The sequence below is a fragment of the Medicago sativa genome, chromosome 7, assembly GCF_051527215.1.
Source record: "Medicago sativa cultivar Bolivia chromosome 7, Bolivia_mono, whole genome shotgun sequence".
In the NCBI taxonomy this organism is placed as follows: domain Eukaryota; kingdom Viridiplantae; phylum Streptophyta; class Magnoliopsida; order Fabales; family Fabaceae; genus Medicago; species Medicago sativa.
Window position 1 is genome coordinate 104,201,371 of NC_140755.1, and position 21,573 is coordinate 104,222,943.

General features: G+C 33.8%; 2 protein-coding genes across 2 annotated transcripts; one reads left to right on the top strand and one right to left on the bottom strand.

Moving 5' to 3' along the window:
- The first annotated feature begins 1,757 nt into the window (after positions 1-1,757).
- LOC146911685 (Acid phosphatase/vanadium-dependent haloperoxidase-related protein) lies at positions 1,758-6,509 on the top strand. Its single transcript, XM_085726514.1, has 2 exons — positions 1,758-2,504; positions 6,133-6,509. Exons 1-2 carry the CDS (start codon positions 1,887-1,889, stop codon positions 6,292-6,294), a joined length of 780 nt encoding a protein of 259 aa, XP_085582640.1. The 5' UTR covers positions 1,758-1,886; the 3' UTR covers positions 6,295-6,509.
- Positions 6,510-7,200: 691 nt separating this feature from the next.
- Positions 7,201-10,152, bottom strand: LOC146911686 (phosphatidylinositol 4-kinase gamma 4-like). The gene is made up of 2 exons (XM_085726513.1): positions 8,281-10,152; positions 7,201-7,880 (listed from the first exon to the last, which is right to left on the bottom strand). The coding sequence occupies exons 1-2, from the start codon at positions 9,679-9,681 to the stop codon at positions 7,494-7,496; spliced, it is 1,788 nt and encodes a 595-aa protein (XP_085582639.1). The 5' UTR covers positions 9,682-10,152; the 3' UTR covers positions 7,201-7,493.
- Positions 10,153-21,573: the final 11,421 nt, after the last annotated feature.

A 21,573-nucleotide genomic window follows, 5' to 3' on the forward strand; every position in this document is an offset into this window, starting at 1 on the left:
GTAGATTTTACCTTAAAACCTGAAGAAAATTTCAAACAAAAAAGTATTTTTTCCTTGATAAAAGAAAAATTATCCAGAGAAAACATACTAAAATATGGAATGATGGTAGGAGAGGTTGCTATACCAATGGAATCAACAAACGGATCTGTTGTAATATCCTTAATTGATAGTGAACAAATTAATAGCAGATTAAAACATCTATCGTTAGAAAAAAGACAGAAGATAGGATATATTCATATATCAACTATCCAAATAATCATAAAAAGTACTTTTATGAAAGGAATAGATGCAGAACTAGAACTTCTTATTGAAGACGCTAGGATGAATGAAAAACATTCACTAATAACCCAAGGTGAGGGAAATTTAAAGTGTGGAAAAATAAAATTTGACATAAATCTACAGATAGGTTTAAGTCTAAATGATATAGATCTAGACAGATCCTTAGTAATTCATTATAAACTTAAGGACCAAACCCTTATGAGACCAGGAAACCATCCTTTTAGCATAAGTTATAAAATGAATTATGCATTAAGTAATTCTCATTATAGTATAGAATTCAGTGGAAAAGAAAAAATACAAATAGATGAACTATTTGCCCCACTAATAAAATTAGAATCACCAATTCTAAAACCATTAAAGAGGTCAAAATCTATTATGACTATAGAAAGAACACCTCTTCTAGAACAAGAAGAAAGCACAAGTGAACCAAAGTTTCTACCCGCAAGAAATTCATTAGATAGTTATGAAAAAAGAAAGCTTAATAAAGCTTTATCAGAAATAAAAACTGAACTTTCAGGTATTAATAAAAAATTATAATGCCAGGAATAACAATAAAAAATGAACTAAAATTATTCAGAATAAAACTAGACAACCTAGTTAACAAAATAGAAGAAAATTTCTTTAGAATAGAAATGAAAAACACAATTTGGGGAATCCATGATCTAATGATCTTACAAATCTCATACATAGATGAAATGATAAAAGAATTAGAAGAAACAGAAAATATTTCTGTTACACAAAAAGAAAGAGCCACAACCCTGTTATGGCCATCCCAAAAATTAACTGAATTTGAACAATCTTTAGAAAAAATTATATAATGCCTGGTTTAGACCTTATAACAGAAATAAAACTCTTTAAAGAAAGATTGGAGAACATAGTCTCTGATATAGAATTCTATCATAGAAGAATTGTCTTAAGACAAATTCTTTTCCATTCCAAAGAATTAGTTCAATACCATATAGAATATATCGAAGACTTTCTAAGAGAAATAGAAGATTTAGAAAATCTTACAAATACACAAAGAGAAAGAGCTAAAACACTCTTAAAACCATTTCAAGGTTTAATTAAAATCGAACAAATGTTAAATCAAGTTCGAGAAAATTCCGCTGGCGACCCTGCCCACAACCTGGTATCAGAGCCAGTAATACAATCCTAAGGGATAAAAATAAAACTGAAAATAAAGATAAAAATATTATTTTTCAGGAAAAGACAAAAAACTTTTAAAATCGCTTTTTCAAATAACCGGTTTAAAAAGATAAAAGCAAAATGAAACAATCTAGTGCGTTAAAAAATCTTCAACGGACAAGATTTGTTGAAAGTCACATGACTTTTCCCGCCCAAAAGTCATGGAATCCTGGTCCGTTGATTTGATAGAGTTAAAATTAAAATGGACCACCCTTTTTATCTCCTCCAATAAAAGGGAGGAAGGAATATACGAGAAGAGTTGATTAAATTATACCGTATCCATCAAATCAAGACAAAGGAAGGTCTTTCTTCTAATCAGAAATCCATCCAAAAAAACACGCAAACGATTCTTTTTCACTTTCCCTCTTATATCCAAAAAAAAAACATTCTATTCTATTCTATTACTATATTCTAGCTAACTCATGGAGTACTCTCTCCTTCCTCTAACTTCCAAACTTCCATCATCATTGTCCTTTCACTTTCACTTCAACACCCTCAGACCCATTTCCACTTCTTGTTCTCAATCTTATAATAATAATAATACAACAACAACAACCAATTCAGATAATTCCCAAAGAAACCATAATTGGGTTTCATTCCCTTTTGCGCAAACAATCAAACAGTTAACAGCTTTGAAAACCGAAAACAAAGTTTCCGATGAAAAGTGTTGTTACTTGCAAAACGGAGGTTTGGGAATGGCTTTGTTATGCGTAACGACGAATGCAAAGGTCAAGATTAGTCCTTTTGTGGCTACATTGGCTTCAAACCCAACTTTTGTTTCTGGGTTGTTTGCGTGGTTTGTGGCGCAATCTATCAAAGTTTTCTTGAATTTCTTTGTTGAAAGAAAGTGGGATTTGAGATTGTTCTGTGCTTCTGGAGGGATGCCTTCTTCTCATTCTGCGCTATGTACTGCTCTTACTACTTCAGTTGCTCTCTGTCATGGTGTTGCTGATTCTCTTTTTCCGGTTTCTTTGGGGTTTAGTCTTATTGTTATGTATGATGCTATTGGTGTTAGAAGACATGCTGGCATGCAAGCTCAGGTATATATTACTACTATAACCTTTCATATTTGATTATTAGTATTAGTAATACACATTGTTCAATCACTTTATTCATTTGCTTGAGCTTCTGTTTGGATAAACAACTTATTCGCAGCTTATAAAATAGCACAAGTGCTTATCATGATAAGAGCTTATGTAAAAGCTTACATAAGCTCTTTCTATAGCAAAAGATAAAAATGAAGTTAAATTGTTTTTGTATATGCTTTAAACTGTTTTTTTAAGCCATCTTAGAGAACTTATGAAATTAAGCTGAAAAAAACTTATAAAAATGCCATAACTCATAAGTTGTTTTTATAAGTTCTCCCAAACAATCTCACAAAACTTATGCCAGTAAATAAGCAGCTCAAATAAGCTAATCCAAACATGTCCTGAGTGTGGAGACCGGAGAGGATGTAAAATTGGATAATATAAGAATATTTCTCATTGTTTATCATTATTGATACAATAATGTGTTTGTAGTCACACACAGCTATGCAACTGCAAAACTAAATTAAGTGACAAAATCTGCATAGCTATGGTTGTCAAACTCTCGAGCTAACTCAAAGAATATTAAGAGGTTAGGACTCTAGGTATCGAAATCGATTTAACTTGCTCACAAAATAATTTGTGTAAACTCGGGTAGAGTTGCAAATAGACTCACATAGAATTGTGAGTTTGAGGACAATTGTTCTAGTTTTCTTATGATTTAAAAACCCAATATGCAACAGTTGAATGGTAAGAGTTTTATTAGACTTTGTAGTGCACAAAACATTAACCTGGCAGTTGTAGCACTTGTTTCTACATATGCATCTAACATCCAAATGTGAACCATGTTGTACTGAGTCTAAACCCTCCCGGCATAAATGAAGTCACGGCACAGAAAACATGAACATACCTATTATTGCAAATTCTTGCAATGAACCCAACAAGCCAACAAGGTGAATGAATCTAACTCTGATTAGTTGACACCTAGCTGAATCTAGCTCTAATGAAAAGGACCTAGTCCCTTCGTCCTTTATTCTATAATAATTTTAAACCTTGTCATTTGTCAGTTTGACCATTGATTTTTAACCTGCTATTCTCTTTCTTATGCTTAGTTGTGGATTTGTTTATCATTTGTTAGTTGTGCACTACTTTTGAATTATGGATTTGTTTATCATTTTAAGTTTTGTTATTGTGGTTTGATTTTTAGTTAGTTAAGTTGTTGAATATTAATGTGCACAGAATATTAAAGTATGCTTAGATGCTATCGTAGATATTTTAAACATTATTTTATATTAAGTGAACTCTTACGAGTCTACTGGTTTGAGTCTTCAGACATTTCACTAGTTTGCGAAGTAACATAATCTCTTTAGTTTGGCAACCTTGCGCATAACTAATCACAACCAATTATTTAAGTTGCAACAAAGCTGTTCACCTGGCTTCTAAGTGATATAACTTGTAATACTGAAGATTTATATATATAAGGAATTTTCACATGACTAGAGTAGGCGTATACTCAGCATTCATTTAGTGGCAAATAATGAATTAGCTAGGTTGAATTAGGTTTGAATCTTTGGTTCTGAAGTAATGCAACAGAACAGTTTTATATCTCAATTTGAGAACTGGTTCCTAGGGAATTCACCAACCATATTTTTGGACATTAGTAAGATATTTCCCATAAGGCTGAAGGTGTTCGTTGGAAGCATATGGATATGGGTCATGTGACTGTTGTCACATACTCAGCATTCATTTGGTGGAAGTTAAACAAAAATGAACTGGGTTGAACCTTTGGTTTTTAAATAGTACAACCAAAAGTCAGAAGCTTTCATCAATTAGCAACATAAGAGTTTTAGATCTTTACATGAATACTGATTTCCTAAGAAATTTACCAACCATATTCAGTATTTTGAACATTAGGAGCATCTCTCCCCCTTGAATTATTTATTACAAATAAACCAGTGGAAAAAAGGGAAAATGACAGTATACAGTTTTGCAATTTGGCATCCCAATTATGATGAGATTGTTTGCTATAGTATATAACAATAATCTAGTGAACCATATAGCTAAGTTATGGAAAGCTGGAAGTGTCAATAGTAAATTTCTCCCTGTTTGTGACTAAATTTTACGCGTTCATATAATCATTGGGAGTCAAAATGATGATGGATTTGCCTCAGTGTGACTGTGACTGAAGGAAGCTAAACATTTTGGTTCTTTTCTTATTCCTCATCTCCATGTTATATCTAAAACCTCATAAACATCCACCTTGGAGGTCCCTTTATTTTTTGTGGATGTTGAAATTAAAACTTACATTCTAGTTTAAGTGCTGAAAGTAATCATTTGTTGATTTGCGAATACTTGGTTTTCTCCTGTCTTGGTGGCTATGAATTTTTTTGTTTTAGAGGATGCTATAAGCCCAATATTTAGACTGTTAGAAACTATCCCCCTTGAACTATGTTTCTTCATTGATAGGTTTCTCTTGTAATTTACTAGTTAGCTTTTGAAGCAGACTACTTTGGTTTTGACAGTATAATGACAGTAAGATCGAGGTATTATTTTTCCTTAAATTGGAAAGAACCGGATGTCATTTAAAAAAAATGTATATGCTTGGTGGAATCTTTAGAAATCATGCATAATTTACAGAAATGATATAGGGTCATGTTGAATATTCGTGCCTAATGTCTATATGTGGACTAGTGCTCCTAAATTATCAGTTAGGCGTGAGAGTCGTCCCAGTCTTTTGTTAGTTTGAAACCAACATATCTTTCTCCATCTGCATTTTATGTATTTCTATGACAATCAATTTTTGAATTTCAAGCATCTCTTGCTAAGGTTGTACAGAAATGATCACTTGGGCTCTTTTGAGCCAGCTTACTCTAATGTTTTTTATTGTTAGTATTTCTGTAGTGTTAGGATATGGTTTATGATAGAACATTATGACGGAATTTTATCCATGTAGCCGCCCCAACTTAGGCTTTGTTTGCGAGTTTGGAGGGGAGGGGAAGGGAAAGGTTTGAGGGGTGGAAAATATGAGGGAAAATGGAGAAATCTTTCAAATTTTTTAAAAGAGTAGTTTTTTAGAGAATGATAAATTAATGTATATGATTGCTATATTTTTAATTTTAAAAATAATATAACAACATAGATTAAATATGAAGATTTCATATAAACCCTCCAAAACCCCCCAAAACCCTCCTCCAATACAATTTTTTAGTTCCCCCAAATGAGGAGGGTTTAGTATTATGAAGAAAAGTTAACCCCCCAAAGCCCTCCCCTCCCATTTTCCTCTATTTCTTCCACTTGCTCATTCCTTTTTTCCCAAGCCTTCCCCTCCCTTCCCCTCCAAACTCGCAAACAAAGCCTTAGTGGGATAAGGCTCGGTGGTTATTGTTGTATTTCTGTAGGGTTAGTGTATGATTTATGATAGAACACTATGACGTAATTTGATCCGTGTAGCCGACCCCACTTAGTGGGATAAGACTTGGTTTTTGTTGTTGTTGTATTTATGTAGGGTTAGGGGATCTCTAATGCAAATGATGGGATAGAAAAGATCTATTGTCATTTTGTCTGGATTCTGTGGTCATTTAGTTTACCTTTTGTTTATAAAGAAAAATTTTGACCAGAAAATTGTGTGTATGGCCGGACACAGGTGCTTAACATGATTCTGGCTGACATGTTTCAAGGGCATCCAATTAGTGAAAGAAAGCTAAAGGAACTTCTTGGTCACACCCCATCTCAAGTGTTTGCTGGTGCCCTGCTTGGATTTTTAGTAGCCTGTTTCTGCTGCCAAGGTTGTGTTGTGGTGGGTTAGGTCGTTAGGACTTAGGATTATTGATTGATAGGGGATACTATTTGCTCTGGTAATATAATGCAACCTTCTGGTATATGAAACGTACCGCATAGTTAGTGCCCTGTATTCATCATTCAAGCACAAATGCATGCTACACAGCATGAGTATAATGTAAATGGAGATTTTTTTTTCCTCCGGTAGTAAATATAAATGGTCCTACTCAGTATTTTATTTTATTTTAGGGATGGTCCAACTCATTTTTTTTTTTTTGAGGGAATGGTCCAACTCAGTTGGTGCTTCAAATATGTACTCCATCCGTTTGAAATATGTCGCCAATCACTTATACATGTCAATGCATAACTTTGATCGTTAATATCTAAAGTAATAAATTATAAAAATTTAATATTTTGAAAATATTTATCGAGACAAATCGAACATCTTACACGATAATATTTGTATTTATATATTAGTTAAAAAATATTTTTTCTCTTCTTTTATTGATAAGAACAGTGGAGAGAGAAAAAAGGAAGAGAGATAATGTTTCATTACTCTTGTTTCACTCATACCTAATGTACATAGCTTTTTTGTCGACAATCACCTAATGTCAATAGTTAAAAAGTATTTAGTTAAAAAGTACCTTGAAAAAACAACTTTTTTGTATTACAATCTAAAACAATTCGCAATGTGAGAATGTTGATTACATTTTCTTACGAGCAACCTTAACTCAAGAAAAAAATTAGAGGAATTTTTATGAGTGTTATGCGATCACTGGGATTAGTACGGGTATCGGAGAAATGTAACCTATACTCGATACTTATTTAACTTGAATATATCCAAACACTAACAACCACTTCATTTTCCACCTTCCCATTTCCATTCATAGCAAGCACAACCAAGTAGTTTGAAACAACACAACACAACACTCAGTTCAAGAAATAAGAATATCAACTTACAACCCAAACAGGGGAATGGCTTGTCTATTATCCTTGGAATTCAAATTTAATAAAGCAATCAACTACAAACTCTGAAAGAATTTGTTATCAGTAAGAAACTACAGAAAAGTAAAAAAAAAAAAACTAAGTTATAACAAAGAATGGTGTGAAATTCCAACCAAAGAAAACAAACCTCCGTTGTTATGAACTAAAAATCCAATGTTTTGAGCTATACATATATGTACTACAGATTTATATACCTGTTACTATTGCAGATATCAACTCTAATTAAAAAAGAGAGTTGAAAATCTTATCAAGGCGCTGGTCCATGATTTGAGAAACAGCATCTAGCAATGTAGCTTCACTTGTGCCAGGAAGAACAGACTCAAATGCTTCTTCAACTATTTCCTCTATCACAGATTCCTTGTTCAATGATTCCCTGCACATCAAGTTTCCAATTGCAAAAGGGGTCAATCCTCTCTCAACCCCTTTCTTCAAAAGCATGGTTGAGATTCTAAGAGTTCGAGCACATTCAATTGGCAGATCCCATCCATGAAACTTCAAAAGTGCAATATCTTCTTCAGCATCCAGTGACTTTATGTACCCAATAGTTTCAGCAGAATACGGCTGGCGAGCTTGGGGCCAGTAAAGCCATTCAAAAGTACAATCTTCAAACTGTCAGAATAGCAACAACTGTTAAACGATTGGTTTAAACAAAACTCAACTACGTCTACAATCTATGTCTACTTGTATGCCAACCAGACTTCATTATTTCAATACACATAAATCTAATTGCAATCCTAGCCAATTCATTTTTTAAGTCATAAATATAATTTGATTCCATATATTGTAGATTGCACAAATGAAAGCAAAAATATAACATAGAAGAATTGCCACATCGGTGTTGTCAATTGCAAATGATGGAAAATAGCGTTTGTTCAAATTTCGCTATACAACATTGCTATAGCGCCGCTATAACCACTATTTGAAAACATTATGTTTAGCTATATTTCTATAACAATACTGCATCAAATGCATTAAAAACAACAAAGAGAACATAAAATTAAATGCTTACACTTGTGGGCAAGCAGTATCCATGATCAATTGGAACCAGAACAGACTGGTCATTGTCCTCCACTGTGCTGATCAAAATATTCCCAGCATGCCTATCTGCATTTGCCAATCTTATGTCCAGTACACTAATTTTGTGTACTTCATTTACCGGGAAAGCCCCAGGACCGATATCTTCACAGCTCCCATTGTTTTTCACAAACATCTGCATGGATCCAATCTTAGCCATCAAGTCTCCTGGATGGTTAAATCCCTTATGCAAGCACTTGACCATCAATGTTGGAGGAACACCAGCAAAACCCTTCACATCACCAAATAACTTGCGACGTCCACTTATTGGATGATCCAAAACATAAGCAGCAACTTCCCTGAACGCTCCTTGACCAACTATTGTACCCTTTTTTAAGCCTTCACCGTCTAATGATAATGGAAGACCTCGGGGGTTATTCACAGCCATTGGCTCTTCGTCGATAGGCTTAAAAACAGACACATACTTCTGACCAGTTGAATCAAGCATAAAGTAAGCTCCCCCGGTACCTTCTGCAGATCCTATTGGATAGTATTCGCTAGCTAGTCCATCGTATGCAGAGTTTACCATATTTCGAATTACTGAAGCTAACTCAATTTTAGGGTTAACTATAATTGGCTCCAAAAGAAAATCTCTATCGGGAAGCTTTCTTGGCACCGCTCTCTGAATGGCATCGGTATCTTCTACACCACCAACCTCAAATTTTCTTCCACGAGAATTTTCAAAAACATCGTCAGTTTTCGTATCAGCCAAGTCTGTAGTTACAATGGACAACTCAAAGGGTCTTCTATGAACTTTTGCATTCCTTTTTCGAACAAACAGATGCACCACTGCATCATTATGCTTGCAGCAGATGTCATCAATAAGCTTCTGATCCTCCAACCGTTCCCCATTACACACAAGTTCCTGCTCCTCAAGATCATCAAACTGTTTCTCCTTTTTAGCAATCCTTCGCTTGATGTATTTTACATCCCTACCTCGTTCGACCTGAAAAGAAAATTCATTCCCCGAAGATGTTTTGACATTGATGAGTTGAAGATCTGATAATTTGATTATCAAATGCAAAACATTTCCATCAGTTACTCCATAATCCTTAAGTAGAGTATCACTTCGAGCGAGTTCACGGCCAGCATAAACCAACTTCTGTTTGTTAGTTAAAAATGGAAGACTCTCACACCTTTGGATTTTGAACTTAACAGACTCAATAGTATCCCATTCCATAACACGAAAAGGAGTCAACGAACCCGAGAACGAGAGAAATATTGAAATGGATTTGTCCTCAAAAGACAAGTGAGATGGTAAATGGAATGCATTTGGAGACAACAATGGCTCAGTGGGATCCACTGGACTAAGAGTACTAACACCAGCAGATGACATTTTCACTAATGATATTTCTTAAACAGAATCAATGCAAACCAAAATAACCTTTGTTTACACTGAGAATCAAATCAAACCCCTCAAAACTAAAGTCTACAAATTTCACAAAATAACCATCATAACAAACAGCTCAACCATGCATAATATTTCTACAATTAGGTCAACAATTGATAATGATAAAAATTCAATCGATCATACTCCTACCTAGCTTAAAGGTTTTTTCAAAAACTAATACGAACAAAAAGGAAAGATCTTTTGAAGGAAGTGATCAAAAGATCAAACCCCAAAAGAGACCAATTTTACCTCAAAGATCAAATTAGAAGATCATACCCTAAATTCAACAAGCTGATAAAACGACACCGTAGATCGAAAGGTGGAAGCTTTTTGAGCAATTAGTGCAAAAGAGGGTAACGGGTTATTGAATTGAAATTTGTAGGAAGAAAAACTCAATGATGATGACGATGGATGAATATTTTTTTGAAGGGTTGATTTGATGTTATTATTATTGACTCAGACATAAGCGAAAGGACAAGAATGTAAATGTCATCATCGTATAAACGTGTGTACATTGAACAAAATGGAATGTTCTTTAGTGTAGTTTCTTCTATGACAATGTATGTATACGTGTAGATATACTAGGGGTGTTCAAAACCGAACCAACCCAATAGAAAAACCGCAAACCAAACCAATCCAAACCGAAACCGCAAAAAACCGCACTTGGTTCGGATGAATTCGGATGACTTTTGCACTAAACCGTGCGGTTCGGTTCGGTTTGCGGTTTGCATCTCAGCAACCGAACCAAACCAAACCAAACCGCAAGAATAATGAATATTACTTAAAAATGTACTAGTCCAATTACATAGCTCAAGAATAATCTCTTTTGATTCGATTTTTCCATTGTTGCACCATCAGGTTCGATTCTAATTCCTTTCCATCTCTTTCAATTCATTTCCCGTGATGAATTTGTTTCCTTTACTTCCCAATAATTTGTTTCATGCTTATGTTTCTTCTTAACTTTACCTATTTTGATATAAGTTTTACCTAATATTTTTTTCATATAAACAGCAAAATAAAATGTCCTATGTTTATTTTGTAACAAGTTGGCAATATTAGAGTTAATGTAATATTTTTTTATCTCGCGATAAACCGCACAAACCGAACCAATCCAAACCGCATTGATTTGGTTTGGTTTGGTTTGGATGACTTTTTAAAAATCAACCGAACCAAACCAAACCGCATGCTTTTTTATCTCGCGGTTTGGACAACTTTTATGCTCAAAACCGAACCAAACCGCACCGCGAACACCCCTAAGATATACATACTACTGCAGTGGATAGAGACAGTGTTTTAATGTTATTTAATGTCAGTTATACCCTTTAACTTAGAGAGAAAGAAAAGGAGAGAGAAGGAAGGAACAAGGAAGGTTCATGTCTAACGTTGTGGAATTGTGTTTGTTGGTGTCATACGAGTGTTGGCACTACCAACCAGCATGTGACACGCAAATAAAACTGGGACTATTTAGTATTTTTTTATGCTGTTATTTTAAGATGATGTGGATATGACTTGGAATCTAATGGATTAGATTAATATTAATGTCTCTGTTACTACTTACTATTCCCCACTCCACGATAAGCAACTATCCTTACCAAATCCAATTTATATGGTATATTGACTAGTTTTTAAAAGCAGTGCTTAATGAGTTTTATTAAATAATAATGAATGAATGGTTCGTGGTTAACCAATTTTATCAAATAATAAATTGTTAAGATGAATTTGAGTTCGAGTTTGATTAGAACAATTATCAACTAGATTAGATGAAAATACAATTTGATCCTTTATAATTTTTTAATGCTTCAATTTATCGGTATCACCCTTGGCTATTATTGCAAAGAGATGATAATTCCCTTATCGTTTTGTCAATTATTTATATTTTCCCATGCTTTGAAAATGACAAATTATAAGAAAATCAAATCGAGAATTAGGTGTCTTTATTTGTTATTCTAAAATTTACCAGAAAAAAAGTTTATTGTGTTTCCTATTTTATTACTAATCTTTGGAACTAACAAAATATAGTACAACTGCACCAATAGTGTAGAGGAACTGTTTCAAATTTTAGAACATTAGAGACCCTTGTCGATGATATATCATACTTAAGGTTAAAGTGTTTAGGATGAGAATTGAATAAATAACATATCCCCTTTTTCGATGATGATTGACCCATCTTTAATCAAAATACGACTTCCCTGAATCTGGCATGGGTCCTACCTACCGTTTTAATGTTTAACGGATAGGTTAAACATAAGGTAACCCAAAGGCATTATAGCTTCTTTTAAGCCTGACAATGATACATTCCATATGTTTTTGTTGGTGGTATTGTTTAAAATGTGTTAATGAGTTGTTGGATCTATGCAAGCTTGGTCATTATTGTTTAATGTATATTATGTAGATCGTCACTTTTGAGAAAGAGAGTTGTGGATTTGATACTTTTACGGTGCAAGATGTTATTCCAAGGCTTCCAACATTCGGTGTTCTTTCTTTTGTTAGTTCTAGTGTTGTATTTGTTTTTGTATACCAATTGTACAAGGAAATATAACAATCAGTATCTTTAAATTTAAAACTATTCATGTCTACATATAACGTTGCAATTGTAAATAATACTATTTTAATTTTGTTTTGAATGACAAATGTTAGTAGTAGTCATTAGATTAATATAAACTTCTTGGTTTGAGTTTGAACCTAAAATTTTGTTTGTTAGATTAATATTTTTTGTGTAAGGGTTGAACTCAAGATCTGTAAAAAAAAATCTTTTTAGCTTACAAAAAATGTCGACCAAGAATCAATCACAAAATATGTCGAATAGGAATTACGACATGATCGGTTGAGCAATTTAAAAAACTCATTGAACAATCATCTAACTTAAAATAATTAGTTTCAATTGTTTTAGAACGACTAACAAACAATATTGACGAATTCAACACACATTATCATGTGCATTGCATCGCTAAGACCTACTTCCAGTTATTCAAAATACCAAATGCGCATAAAGTTTTTATATGCAATATTAGAGCATGAAGATTGTACAATACAAATGTATCGTAAGACAAATTTAAATGAGTAATGACCTTTTAATTATTTAGAAAGACACTTTGAGAAATTCATACTTTTTTTGTCTCATAATACGTGATCCTTTTGTAAAAAATCATTGTCCAAAAATAACTGACACATTTCACAGACACATTTCACTATTCAATGTAATATTAATTACTTTTTTCAGTTACAACTTTAATTAATATTACTTTCATAGATGTGTGTTAGAAAACATATCAGTAATTGCAAAAATGAAAAGTTTAAAGGTTATAGAGCTTAAAAAACCATACGTTGAAGAGAAATATCAGAACTAACTAATGTTTAAATGTTGAACTTAAACAATTATTCGCACTGAGATTCATTTTTGTAAACCTTATTTCAAAACTTAATGTCCATGGAAGAGTTGTACATGAGGAATTGCTTTATCCAATAAGATGTCAATGAAAGCAAAGATCAAAGCCAAGTCTAAACGAGTTGAGGAATTTGCCTCATCTAACTACTTTATACATGATGATTCATGATACTTCAGCTTTGTCAAGGCACTTTTTGGTCTTTGGAAAGATTGAAAGATACCACATATTTGTTCATGATATGTAGAACTAGTCATTGTTGCAGTCTGGACTTGATCGTAGATCTTCAAAAATACTTTCGCAAATAATAGGAGTTCAAACATTCTTTTAGATCGTGTGTTTAACTTCTTGTTGAATATATCTAACGATACTGCTTTGCCAAAATACACACTGCTAGAAATGTAATTTACAAACTGAAGGTTTTTCGTAATTAAATCATTTATGCGTTGAAGACAATACTAACTGAACTACATCATTAACTCAATCGGGTTGTTTCATCCTCATGATGCTTTAACCAATTTAGTGAGTTTTTCTCTTTAAACCTTTTAATATGAAGAAAAACAATGTAATGAGCAAATTCCAATTCAATCTCTAACGAAACTAAAATATTTTAAAGTCAACGGTTATGGCAAGTTGAAGAATATGTTACGGTATTCCCTTGTTAAACATTCCTCCACTTTGTAACAAGAGAATTATTGATTGTCAAATGATTACAAAAATCAGAGATGTGCAACACATATGAGGTGGATAAAAACATCTACAAAATTATATTCCTTAGTTGCGTTCTCTTAAACTTGTCTAGTGTTATTAGTTTATGTGACAGTACATACATATAACAAATAGATCAAAAGGTAAAAACATGTTTTAACACTTCTTCTTAGATGTGTCTTCTTAACTCGTATAAAGTGCTTTAAACTGGTTTTTAACAGAGGTTAATATTTTTTTTTTAGATGTTTACATACTTTTTAATAATCATGTTGCAGAAATTTGAATGTGTTTACAAATTTCATTTCTTATGCTAATTTTCGATCAAATAAAATAGTTGAACATAATTCAAACTACAAATCGACAATTAGATCGTTAAACTTGAGCTAAGAATTAAGTTTAATAATTAAATAAACGGAATTTGAGCTATATATAATTCAATTGGTGAATATAAAATTCTTTTAATCTTAAATTTTGTATGAAACTAACTGTCATATCCATGAAGATTTACTGCACCAGCGTCTCCAACAGACATCTTGAACCCCTTCAAAACAGTCATCACAGCCTCAATTCGATCACGGTTGTGCAGCAGCCTGATCCAGTGTAAGTCTTTTAATGAGGCGGCCCTCGATTGCATTTCGACGTGCTCTACGAGCACGAGCATCCTAAAAAGCAAACAAGAAAAATTCAGTTTATATGGCATACCAGCAGTCACATGCAGAAAATTACTTAGAAAAAAAAAAGATTCACCGGTTATTACGACATCCAAATGCCCGGATCTTTCACATATCCACAATGAAAAGAAAAACAATTAAAGTCAAACAAGATTTTACCAAATAAGCAGCAACATAATTAACCTTCACAAACAAATCCATACACTCAAACACAATTAGTTAAAACAGAAATTTAAACGATTAAAAGAAACTAACACATATCCACACTACCGTAAATATAAACATATCCATTCATCCAAAAGAAAGTATAAACATATCCATTCATTAAAGATCTGATCAACCAAAAACGCCCTAAGTATGAATATAACATGTTGTGTTTTTTTGCTTTCAGTAACAAAAAGTAAATAGAAACTGATATATTCATCCAAACACCCTGAGTAGTAAAACAATTATTAATAAAAGCAGACCCAGATCCAAACAAACAAACCCTAAATATAAAGAGATTGGTAAAAAAAAAAATGTAAGTATAGACCGGTTTATACTTAAATTAGTATGAAAAGGATAACCCTAAGATTGGATCGGTCTATACTTACATTTTTTTTACCAATCTCTTTATATTTAGGGTTTGTTTGTTTGGATCTGGGTCTGCTTTTATTAATAATTGTTTTACTACTCAGGGTGTTTGGATGAATAGATCAGTTTCTATTTACTTTTTGATACTGAAAGCAAAAAACACAACACGTTATATTCATACTTAGGGCGTTTTTGGTCGATCGGATCTTTAAAAATTGACAGACATTTAAAAATGCATGCAAAATACATGTTGCACAGACATTTAAAAATGCATACAAAATACATGTCGCTTCAAAAAAAGTCGTGAATCATCCATTATCGTTGTATCCTCAAGTTCCTCCCTTCAAGTTGGGCAGCTATGTGTAATCCTGTCTTACAAGTTGAACAAAGGGTATTAGATTCAGGAATATGTCATCACATTGTACACACTACAAATAAAATTTTAATTTCTTGTATTCATGCCCGCAAGGATAAGATCACAATGTTCCAATTTAGATTAAATTGTAAATATAAAAATAAATTGTGTTAAACGGTCTTAAAATCTAAAATGCAGCATTTGTTGAAATAAACTTCATTGCACCGAGAAATGTAAGACACTCTCAATTTAATCTATTTTGTGATATAATAGATCAAAAATAAAATTTTGACAATTTTAATTTAGAAAAAACTTGCAACAATAACATTAATAGTTAATGTTAGTATATACGTCGTGCATTTGACCCACATCCTTTGAGAGGCAAATGCAAGTGCGGATTTTTAAGCTAAGCATGGCGTCAATTGCGATTTTTCTTGGTGCGGCTTAGAGAACCCATTCTCCAAGTTTGGAAGATTTACTTCTCGTTGATGCGTCTAGAGTGCGGTTCTTAAGGTTGTAGTCTAGTATTCTTTTTCGTTTTTTTGTTTGTTTTCTTTATGTACCAATATATATAGAGAAATGATATTTGAACATCCATTTTATGACAATTTTCTCTCTCATACTCACATTATTTTCTACTTATCTCTCTATTATTTTGATTTTAGTGCAAATACTTACTTTTTCTTTGTAAATTATGGTTGTCTCATAAGTTGTCAACCAAATGGTTGTACAAATAACACTCCTTATATATATATATATATATATATATATATATATATATATATATATATATATATATATATATATATATATGGGATTTGCTAGAACACACCCACTAGTTTTTATGTGGGAGTGTTTTAGCAAGCTACACCTTAAGGTGTATTTAACTACTTTTTAGTTATAACTTGCTAAAACACACCTTCTAAAAAATAAGTGGGTGTATCCTAGCAAATGCCTATAGGAGTTGCTAACATACACCCACTTATTTTTTAGAAGGTGTGTTTTAGCAACATTCACCTTAAGGTGTATTTAACAACTTTTTAGTTATATCTTTGCTAAAACACACCTTAATAAAAACTAGTGGGTGTATCCTAGCAAACCCCTATATATATATATATATATATAGATTGAAAATCCACAATCTCCTAAAAGTATCTCTCTAATTTTCTTTAAAAACATTATTGTATTTTATCAAAATAAATAAATTTAAAATTATTAGATTCATCTGAACTTATATGCAAAGGATCTGTCTGTCTCTCTCTACGATATCTCACCAAACCCTAAGTTTTTCCCCTTTTTTCTTCATCAATTTTCTTTTCTTTTTGGTCCAATTTCGCGATCCACAACTGATGTAAGTATATTTAGCATCAAACAAGATAAGTATTTTTGTATCGTCTCCACAGGGAATAGTGCGTTATCAATGACAGTTTAACATCAAATATCATTCAAAGTATTAAGAGTACTTGTTTGTTTGGAATGAAATGTGATTATCTAAACTAATTTGCAAAAAGTAAAAGATGAGATAAATAAGGATTGAAACTTGTTAGGAGTAGCGTTCCTTAACCAAGCGTCACACGTAACCTAATGATCCATACGAATTCTAGCTTTATAAACAACATTATCACAATCAATTCTAAACTATCCTTCGTGTCCAAAGTGATATAATTATTTCTAAGTTATCGTTTAAACATTCGTGTCCAAATTCCTTAAACGATAACAAAGTCGATCGGATAACCTAATCGACCGTGTCCAGCCTGGTTAAGTTATACGAAAGCATTTAGCTCTTGATTATGGTGATTATCACAAGATTAACAAAGATGTCAAGTAAGTTAACCTAAGATATATTGCTATTCTAGCTCAAGATTCAAGAGTTTGTGTCCAAATCATCTTGAATCTTATTGAAAGCATTAACACAAGAATAACAACAATATTGAATATAAATTGCTAGAATCATATATTGCAAGATCAAAAGGATTACATGTTTAGCAAGATCAAGTACCTCTCATCCTAACAAAGAGTGTTTAGCTACACATCATCATGGAAGCCTTGCAAGGATGGATTGAAAAGGAAGGATTCATTACACTTGTGATGTCTCAACAAAGAAATAAAGATCCAACTTCCAAAACCAAAATCACTCTATGAAGAACTACCCTATTTTCTCTCTAAAAATATCTAAAGGTGAAAAACTAAGAAGAAAATAGAAACCCTAGATATTTCCTAGATATTTACAAAGAATAGCAAGTGGGCTATTTATAGAATTCCCACTATGCTTGAGCTCGCCTCGCGAGCAGCATTACTCGCCATGGCGAGTTCTGATTCCTTCACCATTAAGATTCTGCCACGTCACCCTGGGAGGGTCAAACCGCCCTTACTCGCAACGGCGAGTAGCTCTGCTCGCCTCGCGAGCAAGGGGGTGCTCACGGCCATTTGGCTTTGTTTTGAAGCTCGCCACTGCGAGCTGCTGTGCTCGCCTCGCGAGCAGTGTAGTACCTGCGGCCTTTTGCACTTTTCTTGGCTTTTTCATGCTTGCTTAGTGTCTTGAGGTTAAATCCTGCACAATTGGGTAAAGTAAGGCAATTAAAGCGTAATAAGGCAATTATCGCTTTTATCTCGGCTTTTCCTTAAATTTCTTGCAAAACAAGTAACAAAAGTGCTTAAAATATAACATGAAAATATCACTTCCTAGCACTTATCAAACTCTCCCCAACTTAACTCTTTGTTTGTCCTCAAACAAAAGATTGAAAATCAAACAAGTTAATAGAACAAGACACAAGTACAAAAGGTTTTGAAAACTTTCTCAGATAATGATTCAAAATGAATGTGCGTGCAAGGCTAAGTTTCCAACTAATTTAGAATTCTACGACTAATATGAGATGAGTCCTATGTACACAGCTCATGCCAAATAGTTCAAAACAATAATACATATATTCACGAACCACACCTAACACACTTCTTTGAAAGTAGATAAACAATTGAAAACAAACAAATGAGGGTTATGAACACACATCCGGAAATCAAGTTAACATTCCAATCAAGTTATGTGTCCATCCAAATATCATTTCAAAAGGCATAAAGAACATGGATCAAAAGGTCTTTGAGGGTTATAACTTGGCTTGGCTACAAAAGAAATGTCATATGTGGGGCAATTGAAATCAAAAAGCCTAACAATCAGGAACATTCCTTGTATCAACCATTAAATTTCACAACCTTTCCTACCAATCATTACAAACCCTTGGTGCTTAAACATGAAGCACTTTGATCTTGACAACTTATTTTCTTTTTGGATTTTTCTTTCTTTTTCTCGTTTTCTTTTTCTTTTCATGTACACATTGTTTTTCTTTTCTTTTTGTATTTACAACAACATGTTGTCTTGATCAAAGATAAAATTACACCATTGTACTTGACAAAAGATTTACATCTACCTTCTCTCCCCAACTTGAATCAACAAATACCCTAATTGAATGTTCCTCTACTCTAAGGCAAAAGGGACAAATAACATTGAAATTTTAGGGTTCAACAATTAAAAACATATCAGAGTCCTAAAGTGCGTCAAAGATGAACTGAATTTTGAAAAATTTAAAGGCAACTTCATCAAGCATTGTGCTTATGAATTGACAGTTCATAATTGATGACTCCGATTCATTTGGCTCAAATGGGTTAGCAAGTACTCGCTCTTCTCACAAGGTAGGCTATTTGTGGTCAAGTAAGTTTCACTTATAAACAAAAAAATGTGCCTTGATCACTTCCATGCCTTCACACAATTTAAAACAATTATTTGATTTAACATAAAACAACTGAGTTAAACAATGAATACCGGTCTCCTTGCATATGTACAAACATTTGAGGTTTCCTCACTTTAGGCTAGTACTACGTGGTTCACAAACAAATAAATTATTGTAAAGAACTAAATGAAATGAAATTTGCACAAAGTACTCGTTCCATATTAGAGTAAAAACCTAGAAAAACTGGAAACTTGTACCTTGGCTTTGCGCTTTTAATCATAACTATGAATCAATATCAATCATCTGAGAATTGAAATTTAAGCTTTGGCTATTAAAACCAAAAGGGTACTTGATCATACAAAAAATATATGCTAAACATGAATTTAACTAATCATAATACAAAATAAACAATACTAAGATAAATAAGAACATCACAATACTAATTAAATTAATTGTGCCAACGAAACACAATACAACATAACACAATACGATTGTACTAATACAAAAATAAACTGAGTCATTAGTGCCAAATCAAAACACAAAAGAAGTAACATTGTTCAAAAAGTATCAAAAGAGAAAGCAAATGAAATATAAGGAAGACAGCAAGAAATGAATGAAAGCTTGATAAAATCACTCTATGAAGAACTGGCTTTCAAGACTTTTCCTCCTCCTTAAGATTGCATATCATCATCCGAGCCATCGTGAGAAGATGTAGCACTCGGTACATTTGCTGGATCATCTCTATCATCATCCTCATCACCACCTACATCTTCTCCCATGGTTGCATTCTCATGCCCTGCAAAGTCTCCAACCCCTCCATATGGACCTGGCATGCCCTCAGGCCAATTAACATAGTTCTGAAAAGCCTGTGGTGTCATGAACTGATCCATCACCTCCTGTGGGTAACCTACTTGCTGCTGCATGACATACTGAGATTGTTGGAAGTAGGTGTTTGCACGGTTTTGAGCTGTCAGCATATTCCAAGTGTGCATATTGCTTTGATGTTGCCACTGAACGTAGCTAGCAAAATCAAAGGCAGCAGTGGGTTGGAATGGCATGGGTTCTTCTTGTGGGGGAGGTGCCCGAGAAGATGAAGCTTGCTTCCCCTTACCTTTATCTTTCTTAGATTCACCCATGATGAAACGGGTGATGAAAATATCATTGATGGGGTTGCGAATTTTCTCATGAACGGCGGAAGGAAGCTTCATACCGGTATCCTTAATGAGTCCCATGATGAGACCAGGGAAGAATAGGCGGGCTGCTGGCTCACCCTTCCCTTGTAAAGCGACTTTCCTCAATTCCCAAGCAATGGTTCGAGCTATGTCCACTGGTTTGCCATTAAGGATATAGTAAATGAGGGGGCACACTTCCACAACACAATCGGACATGTGGCTACTTGGCATGACATTGTAGAGGATAAACTTTTGGATTATTTTGGCCGGGTTAGTCATGAATTTGTATTGGCAGCGGTGTTCTCTCCCGGCTTCACTCTTGTCATAGTTGAAACCCTCAAGCAAAAGAAATCGTTTGATTTCTTCATGAGTTTCATCAACCTTAAAGTGCCCCAAGTTTTGTTTGGTGTGAAATTCATCATACTCATGGTCATGGGTTAGTTCGAAGGGATTGCCAAGGTATTTGTTGATGGCTGCCCTATCAAATTTAATGGTGTGACCCCGGACAACAGTCTCATATGGGAAGATATCAGTGAAGGGGTTTTCTGGAAGAGCATTGGCGTAAAACTCACGCACAAGCTCAGCATTTAGGTTGGTGATGGGGTTACAAAGTCTATCCCACCCTTGGTCTTTCAAAAGTTTAGCAATTTCCCCATAAGGTCCGTTAGGGCTAATGTTAAACACTCTCTCAGCCCACATGTTTTGGTCGAGCAACTCGACATACCTCTCCTGATGAAAGCGGGATTTAAATCTACCCATATCAAAACTTCGGTTTCGGGAGGGTTGGGGTGCAGAGGCTTCACCCTTCTTTCTCTTTTGAGGATTCTTAGGAGCCATACCTGCAAAACAGCCAGGAAATCCATACACAATACAATATAACAGTCAAAAATCTGTATGGAAACAAATCAGCACAATTGGCATCACTAGAACTTCAAACCAGAACAAAAATTTCAGGTTCTGAAGCTACTCGCCTCGCGAGCAGCTCTACTCGCAGTGGCGAGTTAGCAGATGAATTTCTGGGTTCAAGATGGACACTCGCCTCGCGAGTGATGAAGCTCGCCACGGCGAGTAACCCAGAATTTTTCAAAATTCCATTCTTTTTTCAACAGTTGTTCAGTTTCATGAATTCTAACCCTAAATAAAGCATTTTCGACCCTGGTAATGACCTAAAGATGAATTGAATCATGCCTTTGTTTTGTAATTCGAATTTATGCCACTAAACCCTAATTTTTATTTTTCAAAATTTACAAAAGG

Coding starts and splice junctions, on each gene's coding strand:
- LOC146911685 (XM_085726514.1), top strand. CDS start 1,887: ATGGAGTACTCTCTCCTTCCTCTAACTTCCAAACTTCCATCATCATTG. Junction 2,505..6,132: donor ATGCTGGCATGCAAGCTCAG/GTATATATTACT, acceptor GGCCGGACACAG/GTGCTTAACATGATTCTGGC.
- LOC146911686 (XM_085726513.1), bottom strand. CDS start 9,681: ATGTCATCTGCTGGTGTTAGTACTCTTAGTCCAGTGGATCCCACTGAG. Junction 7,881..8,280: donor GATACTGCTTGCCCACAAGT/GTAAGCATTTAA, acceptor CTATTCTGACAG/TTTGAAGATTGTACTTTTGA.